General features: G+C 60.7%; 1 protein-coding gene across 2 annotated transcripts; it reads left to right on the plus strand.

Annotated features, from left to right (window-relative positions):
* The first annotated feature begins 3,672 nt into the window (after positions 1–3,672).
* On the plus strand, positions 3,673–12,929 carry HDGF (heparin binding growth factor). 2 transcript variants are annotated; one of them, XM_042975472.1, is made up of 6 exons: positions 3,673–3,894; positions 9,724–9,800; positions 9,928–10,066; positions 10,728–10,913; positions 11,171–11,394; positions 11,576–12,929. In XM_042975472.1, the coding sequence occupies exons 1-6, from the start codon at positions 3,808–3,810 to the stop codon at positions 11,580–11,582; spliced, it is 720 nt and encodes a 239-aa protein (XP_042831406.1). In that variant the 5' UTR covers positions 3,673–3,807; the 3' UTR covers positions 11,583–12,929. The 2 variants fall into 2 exon arrangements, with proteins under 2 accessions (XP_042831406.1, XP_042831407.1); XM_042975473.1 differs by lacking the exon at positions 3,673–3,894 and adding an exon at positions 4,112–4,235.
* The last annotated feature ends 105 nt before the right edge of the window (positions 12,930–13,034 follow it).

Below are 13,034 nucleotides of genomic sequence, written 5' to 3' on the forward strand. Positions count from 1 at the left end.
CCTCTTTACAGACATGCAAACTGAGACTTGGCGGTTAGGTAGCTCTCCTAGAGTGGCGGTGCTGGAGAGGGTGCTGGGACCAGGTCACCTGGCCACTCGGACTCTTGGTAACATGCAGAAATGCACGTCTCCGCCTTTACGTTGGCTGGCATGCGTTGGGGGGCAATGCAGACACGGTTTTGGAAACCACTGGTCCAGGGGTACCTGGGGGGCTCAGTTGGGTAAGCATCCGACTCTTGATTTCGGCTCAGGTCATGATCTCAACATTGTGAGACCAGCCGAGCACGGAGCCTGCTTAAAATTCTCTCTCTCTCCCTCTGCTCTTCTCCCCGGCTGGTGCTCTTTCAAAAAAAAAAAAAAAAAACAAAAAAAAAAAAACAAAACCAAAAAACCAAAAAAAAAAAAACCACCAAAAACAGCCACACTGGTCTGAACTAGCCATCTTCCTTCCCTTCCTCCACTTTACAGAGCATATAACTGGTGGTAGGGGGTGGGGAGGGGGTCATACAGAGCCAGCACAGGAGCGGAACCTCTAACTTAGGCGTTCAAAGGAAGGCAACTAAACTTTCCTTTGAACCAATTAAGCATCTGAGGTTTTCACAGAGGCAAATCTTTTCACTTCAGGACACCCCATAAGGTAGCTATTTGTATCACATTAAAAACAAAATTTAATGTTTATTTACTTTTGAGAGAGAGACAGAGACAGAGTGTGAGAAGGGGAGGGGCAGAGAGAGAGAGGGAGACCCAAAATCGCAAGCAGGCTCCAGGCTCTGAGGTGTCAGCACAGAGCCCCACGCGGGGCTCGAACCCATGAACTGTGAGATCATGACCTGAACCGAAATGGGACACTTAACCAATGGGGCCACCCAAGGGCCCCTATTTGTATCACGTTGTTACAGTGGAAGGGAATTTTGTTTAGAAATTCTGTCTAAGCCATTTGCCAAAAGCGGGATTCAAACCAGTTACCCCAACAGGCAAACCCAAGTCGTTTCTACTAGACCTCACTGCCCACTCCCCTAGCACCCAGCACAGAGCATCCTGCACACCTCCCTCCCTGGGTCCCTCCCTTCCTGATGTGGACACTAAGTATCCCACCACTCCCCTGACCTAGCAAGGTCCAGAGACTTGGCTTCGGAAGCCTAGAGCTAGCTCTGCACCCCCAGGCTTCTCTGCTGTGGGGCCCCAAGTCCCCTGACTTCTGTCCTGACCTCCCTCTCACACAAAAGTGGAACCAGGCACCAGCCTCCACAGAAGGATTTCACTGAGGCATTTGTGAAGCGGTTCCAAGCAGGGCTGGGCATCTAGGGGCCTGTGACCTGTGCATTTTAGCTCCTACCCCTCAAATGGTGATGCCAACTGGAAGCGGCAGCACCTTGGGGGTCGTGAGAAATGCAGCCACCCCAAGCCTACCGAGTTAGAATCCGCTCTTGGAGAGGATTCCCAAAAGATTCGCTTGCACACTGAAGTCCGCAGAGCAGGAGTTAGACCTGACTCCCCGGGGAAGCCGGCTTATGCCCGGCCACCCGTGTAACTGACCCTCTGCAGCTCTGGGCTCATTGTTAGGGCCAGCTGTGAGGTGGTTGAGGATGTTATTGTAAGGAGAACTTGGATATTAAATTGCAAGCAAGGCCTGGGAGCTTATGGCAACAAAGGGAACCTGGGTGCTTCCTTTCAACCTTGATCTGCACGGTGGTCTCAATGCCGGGCCCAAGAGATCTGCTGGAGAATTCTGAAGTCTGGCAGCCACCTCCCAACAGGCTATTAAGATGCAACTAAGTGGAGAAATGGATAGAGCTCTTGGTTTTAACGAACTGGGCTACACGACATCGTTAAACAGTTTAGAACATGCTTGTTGCCCTCAAACTCTGCACATTTATAACAACTGGCCTGGACGCTTAAAGGAAGCGTGTTGTGACACAGGACTTTCCGAAACATCTTCAAAAACTTGTGACAAGACTCTGGGCTAACAATAAGAACAAACAAAAGCATTAGCCTGACAGAATGTGGACTATCACACTGACAACATTTCAAACTGGAATGCTCTGCAAAGTAAACACCAACTGGAGTCTAGCTGCTCTGTTGCAACAAGTTTGGATTTGCTTTTGAAACAAATCGACAAGTCCGCGCGGGAGGCTGGGGCCATGCATCGCAACAAGAGTGGCCCTCTGTGCCAGCAGCGCCTGGGACAGGGCCGGAGGGGCTCCTAGCCCAAGGGGGAATTCTGCCGGGAGGCCACAGTGTTATAAAGGCAAAACTTGTAAAACGCACTGCCGTAAGGATGCCGTGTGTAGGGACAGCGGGCTGATAGGAAGGACGCAGGCCTCCGCTAATAAGCAGCCACCCCATGCCCCAGACGGTGTCAGGGCAGAAAGTTATCCCACCTCACAGGTGAGGAAACTGACTGAGGAAAGTGCAAGGAGGGGGTCCGGGTTCTCAGGAGGAAGGCACGTGGATGTGGGCCTTCTGCGCTTCTTTGCAGGGAGATCTTGCCTATGCTTTGAGGTCGGATCAGGAAACTTGTGCGAAGAAAAGCACGGTTATTTTACCTATTCAAATCCAGAATATCTAGTTGCAAGATGTTAAGGATCTGGAAGTGCGGTAAGAGATCCAAGTTATCTTATCTGAGACCACACAGGTGTCTGGATTTGAGCGAATCCAAGATCGATGGTGACAGCAACTCAAAGAAGTAATGACAGTAGCCCCGTTTGGCTTAACGGGGAGAGACCCGAGTTCAAGGGTTGGTTCTACCACTTGTGATCACAGAACCTAGGCTACGATGTCGTCTCTGGAATCCAGCAAAATCACTCTTGGGAGACCCAGATCCGAGTCATCAACTTTGGGAAGCCTTCAAAGAGTCTTCCCCAGTACCCCCCCCCCCAGCCGCCCCCCGCAAGAAGCAGTGCCCTGCTCCCCAAGCTTCACGGCTTGGTTTACGGATGGTCTGGGATTTACTGGCATTGTACGGTCTCTTCCCCGCGAGAACAGGGCTCGTCTCTGCGGGCTGAGCTGGCGGCGGAGCCCAGATCGCTTTTGCCAGGAAGCAGCACCCAGAACGTGGCCGCTTTGTACCCCAAGCCCTCGGACACCTCCCGGCTTCCAAACTGGAGCCTCGCCCCTCAGCCGAGACCGCTGCGGGGCGCACAGCCCGCCGTTCGGACCCCCGGCGATCCGCACGTCGGCGCCCGGCGCGCACTGGGGGCGCAGGGCAGGGACCCACACGGGCCCCCGCGGCCGCGTCGGGCCCCGCGAGCCAGCGCCCCCGGGCCAGGGGAGGGGCGCCAGGCCGCTCCGTCCAGCCGGGCGCCAACTCCTCCCGGCCGGCGTGCGGGCGGGCGCCCCCCGACAGCTGCACACAAAGCCCGCTCGGCGAGCTCGGCGCTCGGCTCCTCAGGCCTGTGCCGCCGCGCGCCGCCGGGCGGCCCCGGGTTGGGCGTCGGGCCGCGGCAGGCCCGGGGCGCCGAGCGCCGCGCGCATCGAACCGGCGCGGGAGGGGGAGGGGAGCGGGGGAGGAGGGGGAGGGGGCCGGCGGGGGAGGAGGAAGAGGCCTCGCGCCGAGGAGGGAGCAATTGAATTTCAAACACAAACAACCGCACGAGCGCGCAGCACCGCGCCGCCGCATCCGCGCCCGCCCCGTCCGAGCGGCGCGGGCGCACAGCCGTGGCCGCGCCGGAGCTGGGGCCGGGGGCCGCCATCGAGGCGGGGGCCGCTCGAGGGCCGGAGCGCAGCGGCGCCGCCACCGCCGCGCGCGCAAACTTGGGCTCACGCTCGCCGGCGCGGCGCGGAGCCCGGGGCGCCCGGAGCCCCGCCATGTCGCGCTCCAACCGGCAGAAGGAGTACAAGTGCGGGGACCTGGTGTTCGCCAAGATGAAGGGCTACCCGCACTGGCCGGCCCGGGTGAGCAGCGCGGCCCGCCGCCCCGGCCCCGGGCTGGGTTGCGTAACAGTCGGGAGGACGCGGGCGCCGCGCGCGGAGGGGCGCGGGCGGGGGGCGGCCGAGTCCCCGGCTCGCTGCGAGCGCCTCCTCGCCCCCCGCCGGTTACATAATGGTGGGGGCGGGGGCCCCGGCGAGCGCGGCGTCCGCGCGGCCCCCCCCCCCCCCCGAGCGCGGCGGCGCGGGGCGCGCGGCCTGGGCTGGGGCCGTCGGGAACCCCTCCCGGGCGCCCCGGGACCCGCTTAGAGACCCTCGCTGCCCTCCCCGATCGCTGCCCCCACTCAGACCCTGCTAGGAGCGAGAAGGTAGCGGGAGGGTCCCAGCCCGGGGAGGGATCTGCGGAGGCGGAGTTCGCTTCTGGAAAACTTTGGTTTGGGGCGGCCGCGAGAGGTCTGAAGTTGGGAGGGTCGAGGAATGTTTGGGGGCGGCGTGAGAGGGGATCTACTTGGCTCGGAAATTAGTTGCCAGAACCCTTCGCTGCTCAGCCCCACCAAAATAGCCCTCCATATGCTGCCAGCGCAAATTGGGGGCCGAGGGTGGCAGGGCCCCTGGGAGGCCGGCAGGTCCAGTCCAGGCTGCCCGTTCCTGGAGGTGGGGGGGCCCCAGCTGCTTCTCCCCTTAGATAGGAGCCTCCCGCCGCAACGGCCCAGTGTGCCATGTGGTTGACTGAGCCCGCCAACTTGAGGGCCTGCCCCCCCCCCCCCCCAGCACCTGGCCAGGTGGGAGGGTGGGGCCCAGAAGCCCAACCTGCTGTGTTCCTCAGGTTTCCCCTAAGGACTGGGACAGCTCAAGGGGGGGGAAGGAGGGAGGGGAGGTTGCTGGAGGAGTTTGGGGGTGTTACAGGGGGCAGCGCCTCTGGCAACTTCCAAGTTGGTCTGGAGAGGCCTTTGCAATTGGGTGCAGTCGTGACCCTGTGCCCTGGAGGTAGGACTCTGGGGAGTGAAATAGGGCCGAGAGCAGTGGGAGGAGGGAGCTTTCTAAGCCAGGGGGCCAAGTGTGGAACTGCTTCCAGGCTTTAGGTTACCGTTCTCCACGTGAGTCTGTGTCTTTATCTGGCCCGACCCTGCTTGGAGCTGGGAAGTTGCCCCAGGCTCTGCCGGGTCCTGTTCAGAGGGCCAGGCCAACTTTGGGGCCACTCAGAAAACCCAGGAGTCCCTTCCTCACCCTGTACCCTCTTCGAGGAGTATGCTTAACCCCATATGCTTTGAGCTCCCTGTTCCCTGAAACTTCTAGATGTCCGGACACGAATGGAAACGAGGGGCTGTCTCAGCTTCCAGGGCCTAAGTGCCTGGGCTGGGGGTTAGGGGGGTTGTGAGGAAGCAGCCGCAGACAGCCTTGCGTGTGTGTTGGGGTATGTGGCCTGTGGGCACTTGTGTACTTTACTCTGTACCTTTGATCCGTCCGGCTTCTTGGCCCAGATGCCAAGGCCCTGTTGGGCAGGGCAAGAACTGAACCCAGGTCTCTGCTGCGGCTCCTACCTCCTGGGGGAGGGGGGGTGGGACAAAGTCTGGAGGCTGGGCCAGGCCCCAGGGAAGCCGTGCAGCTGGAATGTGGGTTGCAGGGAACTCCTTCTGGATCAGGAAAGAGAAAACAGTGAGGGGGACACAGACCGGCCCACATTGGCCCCTGTGAGGTAGACCTTCAGGTTTCTGGTGGCCTTTAGGGTGAGGCCGCCCTTGGGACTGGGGATGCCATTTAGTCTTGTCTTCTTCCTCGGCCTCCAGGCCAGAAGGGCGGGACCAGGGGGCAGTGCCTTCCTGTTGAGGCCTGGACCTTTTAGATAGAGCGAGGCTTGGGGAGGGGAGGTCAGACTGGATCTCCAAGAGATAGGGAGGGTGCCACCCTCTGCCTGTGCTCCAGCTTTCGATTGTGACATCTGGGGATCGGTGCACCCAAGGCTCTTATCTCCCACATAGATCCTCCTGGGATGCCAAAAGAGCTGACAAATCTGGGTCTCCTCTCCATGCGTGGATGCTGTCTTAGCCCCTAGAGGGGCAGAGTGAAGGGGCCTGGCCTTTCCTGAGACCAAAGAGGAGTAAGGAGGCCTCGTGGATGGCCAGGTGGAGGCCGCTGAGTGGGTTTTCCTTCCTCAGGCCCTGCTTCTGGGGAGGACGGCTGACTGGGTGGGACTGGAGAGCCCAGCCAGCCGGAGGGGCCACGTGGTAGGCAAGACCTGTCCCGATTGCAGTGCCACACGACATCTTAACCTTCTCCTTCCCCTCTTCCTTCGGCTTGACTTCTTGGGGGGAATCTCCAAGCACTTAACAACTAACCTTCAAGACTCTGGGATTCCCCCCCCACCCCAGGTTCCTTCCTCCTCTCTCTGCTTCCTGTTTCACAATCCCAGAAAACCTGAGCAGCCACAGGGCCTCACCCAGCTTTCCTCCCTCCCCCACATCCAGGCACCACCTTCTCTTTTCTGCCTCTTGGGCTTGCCACACTTTCCCGGCCCCAACTGTCTCCTGCCCCAGATTTTCCGGTTCCTGGGTCAGGCCGGGCTCGGCTCTGGGTGTGGTGGTCAGAACCCTGGCTGGCAGTCAGTGTGGCCTTAGCCTTCCCTGCTGTCTTCCTACGTGTGGACAGGCGGTCCCCGACTCGGCTTTGGTCCGAGACTGGGGAGAGGTGTTCAGTCGCCTCCCCCATTCCTCACCTGGGGTCCCTCATCAGGCTTCAGCGGGTGGCCATGAGCCCTGGGGGCCGGGGGGCAGCTTTTCCTGCCCTCGGGTCTGATGGAGCCAGGCACATGCAGAGGGTTGGGCCTGGAGTGGATGGGCCCCCGCCTGGGAGAATTAACCTGCCTGGATTTCTGGAATGGCTGAGAAGTAGCAGACCCCCCTCCCCCGTTGACCAGTAGAGGGGGTGCGGCAGGGTCCCTAGCACTGGTCCGGCCCCACCCTGCCCCGCTTACCCTTGACTCACTTGTTGTGAGTCACGGTCTGGATATAAAGGCACCGCCTGGGAGACATATGTCTGTATTGGGGGTACAGGCCTCTCTTGAGACCTCACGTCCTCCATACGCAGGAAAGAACTGCCCTTCACTTTGAAACGCGAGAAACGTGGTTTCCTTTGTAGCTTGAAGGATGGAAGGGACTTTTCCCCTTTGTGAGGTGAGGGGTTGAGGATTCCACTGAGTGAAAACAGCCCACTTGTCCTGGCGCTTCCCCCACAGGTACCACCGTCAAGGTGAGGCCGGGAGCAGGGTGACCCTTTTGGGGTCGAAGGCCCCTGACTTCCCTCTGAACTCCATACCCACCCTTTATTTGGCTAGAAGTCAGCAGGGCGGGTGTATCTGGCGTGTGGTTCTATTTTTAATTCTCATCCATTCTTTTGTTTCTCCTCCGCCCCTGAGGCTGGGCAGCTGGTGGCCTCCTGGGTCCCCTGTCACACCGCTCAGCTGCCTGGGAGTTCACTTTACATGGGAAAGCCCTGTGGGGCAGCGCTTTGAGGGCTGTGCTGCTGGAGAGAGCTTCCTGTCCCCTCCTGTCTGACCCTTCCTTCACCCCACCCCCTCTCCTGAGCCTCAGTTTCTTCCCTTCCACCCTTCTTGCGCCTCGAGGCTCTGGCTCAGGTGTGAGCCCCGAGCACGAGGTTCCCTGTTGCACCCCCAGGAAGGCCCTTTTGCCCCCCACCCCTGCCCTGGGTCCTGGGGTCGAGATGGGTGGAGAAGAGGCCTAGGGGAGGGTTCGTGCTATTGTGCACGTCTCCTGGGACCTCTAAGCCCTGGAGTCTCTCTCTCTCTTTTTTTTTTTTTTTTTTTTTTTTTTTTTTGCCTCGCCCCCCTCTGAGAGGAGGGTGGGGAGCCAGCTGGTCACAAGACCCAGGTGTCCTGGCCGAAGACTGGCTCCTCCTCCTCCCGCACCCCAGGCCTGGCTTCCTGAGAAGGGCCTGGGCCCTCCAGCGCTAGCTGCGGTTTCCAGCAGGCCGGGGACCCAGGTGCCAGACTCCAGGCTCAGGGGTGGGGTGGGGGTGGGGTGTGTTCGTGTCCCCTCCTCCCCAATCCAGAGTGGGGGGAGGGGTGGTCACATTCCTGGTTGCTGAGTGGCCCCGGGGGCGGGGTGGGTTGTCATGGCGATGGGGATCCTGTTTGTGGGGGGGAACTGCGTGCCTTTCCACCCCCTGCTATCACACCCCAACCTCCTGGTCATGGGGAGGGCCCAGTTGGTGCTGGGCTTTCCTGAGGGGAGGGGCTGGACTTCTGTCCCCAGAGGCCACAGGGCGAGGGGGGAGGTGCCCAGGAACCTGAAGACTCCGTGCCTGGAGCCCGGTGCCCCTCCGTTCCCTGCCCGGGGCTCCGCCCCCTCCTGGGTGTGTCTCCGCGCCTTCTCGGCACCCCGCCTCCCTGTGTCCCCAGGCCCCCAGGTCAGACACTGTGTCCCAGTCCTGGTGGTGTTAATCGATGCCTCAGGCTGTCTGTCTCTGTCCTAAATGCGCGTGGGGCCCCAGTCAACATGGCCACCTGGCCCGTGTCCGGCGGGAAGCCAGGCAGCCGAGGCCGCTGCTGCAAGTGTTGCTGGGAGTTGTAGTCCCCCCACCCCCAGCTCGCTTGGCCTGGGCTCTTCGGGCCTGATCTGGGGAGGCTGTTGGGGCCACTGCCTGTGCATTTCCTCTGACCCCAGATCTCTGCGCCTTTCCCTCCTCGTGCCCCCAGGACGTGGCAGGAGACCAACTCTGGGACCCTCACTAACTTCTGTCGTTTGGGGGGGGACCTCAATTTCCTCATCTGTAAAATGAGAGTGTCTGACTATATCAAGAGGCTTTCCAAAGTGTTCCCCAGAAGCTTTTGGGGTTGCTCCCTGGGGTGGGGGGGGGGTTGTTGAATAGGCAGCCCCTTGGTCTTGCGCCTCCACGGTAACCAGAGCAGTGGCCTTTATCTGTCTCATGGATTCATTCAGCAGATCTTCCCGTGAGCCTGCTGCTTGCTGGGCACCTGCTGTCCAGTCTCGGGGCAGGTGCAGGCCAGAGAGTCCACATGGGCGTTGCTCAGATGTTGATGTGGGTAACCATGGCACCGGCCCTCTGAAGGAGAGGTGCTGAGGCTTCTGTGGGGGGCCAGCTGGGCCAGGAGGGGTGGGGGCGCCCTCCGGAGGAAGCCATGCCGGGCTGCGGTTGGAGGGCTCGCCAAGAGTTAGTGAGTGTGGGGAGAGCAGAGACCAGCGTGGCCACAGCAGAGAGGGGGAGGGCAGCCAGTGGCCAAGGAGGAGAGCTAGTGCACATGGGGCAAACCGCATTTAATCCCTGTGGCTTGGGTTCTGTGACTGTCTCCGTTTACAGATGAGGAAACTGAGGTAGAAGGCAGTTCAGTAAGTTGCCCAAGGCCAGACAGATATCGGTGGCAGTCCTGGGAGTATGGCCTCTTCAGGAAGAGGTGTACGGGGGGCTCTGATCACGAGCGGACTTGGGAAGGTCTCAGCAGGGGCGAAGTGTTGCGGTTGGAAGGCCACTCTGGCTGCCCTGGGGCCGGTGCCTTGTAGGCAGGCTGCAGTCCTGTGAGGGTGGAGGCCGAGAGCCCGGGGGAAGAGGTGACCACCCACGCTGGCCGGGACGTGGGCTTGTGGGCAGGTGGAACCGTGCCGTCGGGCTTGAGGAGAGGGGGCCAACTCCAGGTTTCTGCTGGGCCTGCTGTCTGACTTTGAACAAAGTGCCACCTCTAAAAAGGGTTCAGAAGCCACCTCGGTGACGTCTTGGGCCCCTCTGCGTCGGCTTTTACACAGATATGTCCTGGAGGCCAACCTCGGCCCCAAGTTGTGACCTTAGGACTCCGCTCACACTCAATTTTCCTCATCTTGCTCCCAGATTGACGAGATGCCCGAGGCCGCCGTGAAGTCGACAGCCAACAAGTACCAAGTCTTTTTTTTCGGGACCCATGAGACGTGAGTGAGGGGCCAGAGGTGGGGAGGGCCATGGGCAGAGCGCCGTGGGCCACAGGTGGTGTCGGCGCCCCTTCCCCGCGGCTCAGGCAGGGAGGGCTCCAGAGCACAGTCTCCCCTCTCTCCCCAGGGCATTCCTGGGTCCCAAAGACCTCTTCCCTTACGAAGAGTCCAAGGAGAAGTTTGGCAAGCCCAACAAGAGGAAAGGGTTCAGCGAGGGGCTGTGGGAGATCGAGAACAACCCTACTGTCAAGGCCTCGGGCTATCAGGTGAGCAGCCAGCGGCCCCAAAGACCCCCTGGAAAGCAGGTGTGGCCGCCGGCTCATTTGGAACCCGGGCCCACGCGGGATGCTTAGCTTTCAGGACTGAGAAACCAGGCCTTTCAGGGGGGGCAGGAGCTCCTGGGGTGGGGGTGGGGGGCCCTGCAGGAGGGGCTGGGGTTGGGGGAGGCGTGTGGTATATCATTGTGCTATTTAGACAGTGGCCTGGGGGGCAAGGACAGGACAGAGGCGGTAAGTGGGGACAGCCCTTTAAGGGACCCGGTGTGAGTGTAGGACTTGGCCTTAACTCTTTCCACGAAGGCTTCCAGGAGGAGGTGCTCGTGAGCCGGGCAGGATGAGGCGGGAGGGTGGGGGGCGGGGGTCGGCGGGGAAAGGGTCCCAGCTCCCTTTGGGAGAAGTTGACCCGAGGTTTTGCCTCCTGCTCCAGCCCTCCCCCCTCCTGCACAGAGCCCTGCCTGCCCGGCCAGTGGGTTTAGCCCGGGGCTAATCCGACAGAGGTGGGTCTCAAATCACTCGTGAGACTGGGCACCTGGGGGGGGGGCGGGGGCGAGGCGGGAGAAGGAAGGAGTGAGTGGCCGAGGGCGGGTCTGGGGAGGGGCCCCCACAGGCCACGCAGGTGCCACTCAGCCTCTGCCGTCTCTGCGCGCAGTCTGCCCCCAAGAAGAGCTCTGTGGATGAGCCCGAGCCCGAGCCCGAAGCCACGGAGGGTGATGGCGACAAGAAAGGGAGTGCAGAGGGTAGCAGCGATGAGGAAGGGAAGCTGGTCATCGATGAGCCGGCCAAGGAGAAGAACGAGAAGGGGGCGCTGAAGAGGAGAGCGGGGGACCTGCTGGAGGTAACTGATCCCCGCCTGGGTCCCAGGGAAGCCAGCTGCTACTCCAGAGACCCTGCAGTCTGGGGTGGACCAGCCCGTAGTCTGGGGGTCCCTTGCCAAGAAGCTGGGGCACAGGAGACCCTTCAGCGGCGGAGGGCTGGGGAAGGGGGTTGTGGGTATGTCAAGGAAAGAGCCTCTGTGGAAGAGGGGCACAGGTGGGTGGCTGGCACCCCCACTCCTTGGCCTCAGCCCGCCTCATCTCTGCCAACCCCACCTAGGACTCCCCAAAACGTCCCAAGGAGACAGAAGATCCCGAAGGGGAGGAGAAGGAAGTAGCCCCCTTGGAGGCTGAGAGGCCCCTCCCTGTGGAGGTGGAGAAGAACCGTACCCCCTCTGAGCCCGGCTCTGGCCGGGGGCTTCCTCAGGAGGAAGATGAGGAGTTAGAGGAGGAAGAGGCTGCCAAGGAAGATTCTGAGGCCCCAGGCATCAGAGATCGTGAGAGGTGAGGGAGCCCCCTGCTCTGAGGCAGCTGGGCTTGGGGGTTGACCAGCCACCTGTGGAGGAGGAGGGGGGTCCTGCCACGGAGGCAGGGTGGGCTCTCCCAGGACGTGGACACTGGCTGGGGTGTGGCCAGCCCAAGGCCACACCCATAACCCTTCTCCCCTCCAACCCTCCCCCCGCAGCCTGTAGCCACCAATGTTTCAAGAGGAGCCCCTGCCCCGTTCCTGCTGCTGTCTGGGTGCTACTGGGGAAACTGGCCATGGCCTGCAAACTGGGAACCCCACCCCGCCCCGCCCTCCTTTGCCACTTAACTCTCCCCACTCTAAGCCCAGCCCCTGGAGATTGACCTGGATGGGGCAGGCCACCTGGCCCTTGCCTCCAGATCCCCACACCCCTGTGATCTGAGTCAGGGCCATGTGTTCTGCTTCGTGGGCTGCAATGAGGCCATTGTGTCCCTCCCTGCCTGGAGCCGTTTCCCAGGGTATCTGTTGGGGCCTGGACTGGTGGTTTCCACCTCCTGACACCTTCCTGCCCCTCCCCTTCCCCCCCCCAGCATTCTGGACCTCTGGATTAGCTGGTATCGGGGGTAGGACTGGAAGGGATGGAGAATAAAACAACAGGGTAGGCTTCTGGGCCTGAGAGGGGCGATCTTCAAGTAGGGGTGGGGGGTGGGCAGGAAGATGGCATCTTCGTGCGCTCCTGTCCCCTCCTCCCGTACCTGTTCTCTCAGCCCCCTAGCTTCAGGGGAAGTGGGACAGCTTGTAGGGGAGGGGCTCCCTTCCATAAACCCTTGATGATGGGCAACATCCAATCTTCCTTTTGCTGACCCCAGGAGTTCTGGGAGTCACAGATGATCGTCAGAAGATTTGGGGGCTCCCGAGTTGTTGGGCCGAGGACCTGAGGTCCAGAGGGTTGACTTCACCCAGCTAGGGTGGGAGCATTGAGGAGCGTCTGTCCACCTCGGATCTCTGGCCAGAGATAGGATGCCCTGGGGAGACCCCTTAGCTGCCCTTTTCCCTCTCCCCACAGTGCTCAAGGCCATCCTACAGTCACATATGTCACCCAGACATGAAAAGACACATTTTTTAGGAGATGTTTTTAATAAAAGAAAATTACAAAAAAAAATTTTAAAGACCCCTATCCCTTTGTGTGCCACCCCCACCCCCCCGGCTCCTTCCCCTCTCTTGCCCCCACTTACGAGGTGCACTGGGAGGCTTCCCTTCTATTTGGGGTTTGATGACTTTTCTTTTTGTAGCTGGGGCTTTGGTGTTCCTTCTGGTGTCCGTTCCCATCACGTCCCTCACCTGGTCTCCTCAGCGTTGTCACCAGATCTGAAACCCACTGGGAGGACAGGGGAATAAGTGCCCTTGCCCAGCCTCTGTAGCGGCCTCTATGCCTCTCTCCCGTCTCCTGTCTCCCCCCACCCCCACCCCCCCTTGGGCTCTGATGAAAAATTGCTGACTGTAGCTTTGGGACTTTAGCTCTGAAAACCGTAGACGATTTCAGTTCTAGGAAAATAAAACCCGTTGATTACTACATTGGATTTTGAGTGATTCTTTGGGTGGGCGGCCGGGAGGGGGGGGGTTGGCCATTTCCAGGCCCCCTTCCCAGACGGAGGAAGTGGTGCCAGCTTCCTTTCAC

Source organism: Panthera tigris, chromosome F3, assembly GCF_018350195.1.
Source record: "Panthera tigris isolate Pti1 chromosome F3, P.tigris_Pti1_mat1.1, whole genome shotgun sequence".
NCBI lineage: Eukaryota > Metazoa > Chordata > Mammalia > Carnivora > Felidae > Panthera > Panthera tigris.

Excerpts from the sequence above, each read along its gene's own strand:
- HDGF (XM_042975472.1), top strand. The coding sequence starts at position 3,808 with ATGTCGCGCTCCAACCGGCAGAAGGAGTACAAGTGCGGGGACCTGGTG. Across the intron at positions 3,895-9,723 it reads ACCCGCACTGGCCGGCCCGG|ATTGACGAGATGCCCGAGGC; the intron begins GTGAGCAGCGCG and ends TCTTGCTCCCAG. Across the intron at positions 10,914-11,170 it reads GAGCGGGGGACCTGCTGGAG|GACTCCCCAAAACGTCCCAA; the intron begins GTAACTGATCCC and ends AACCCCACCTAG.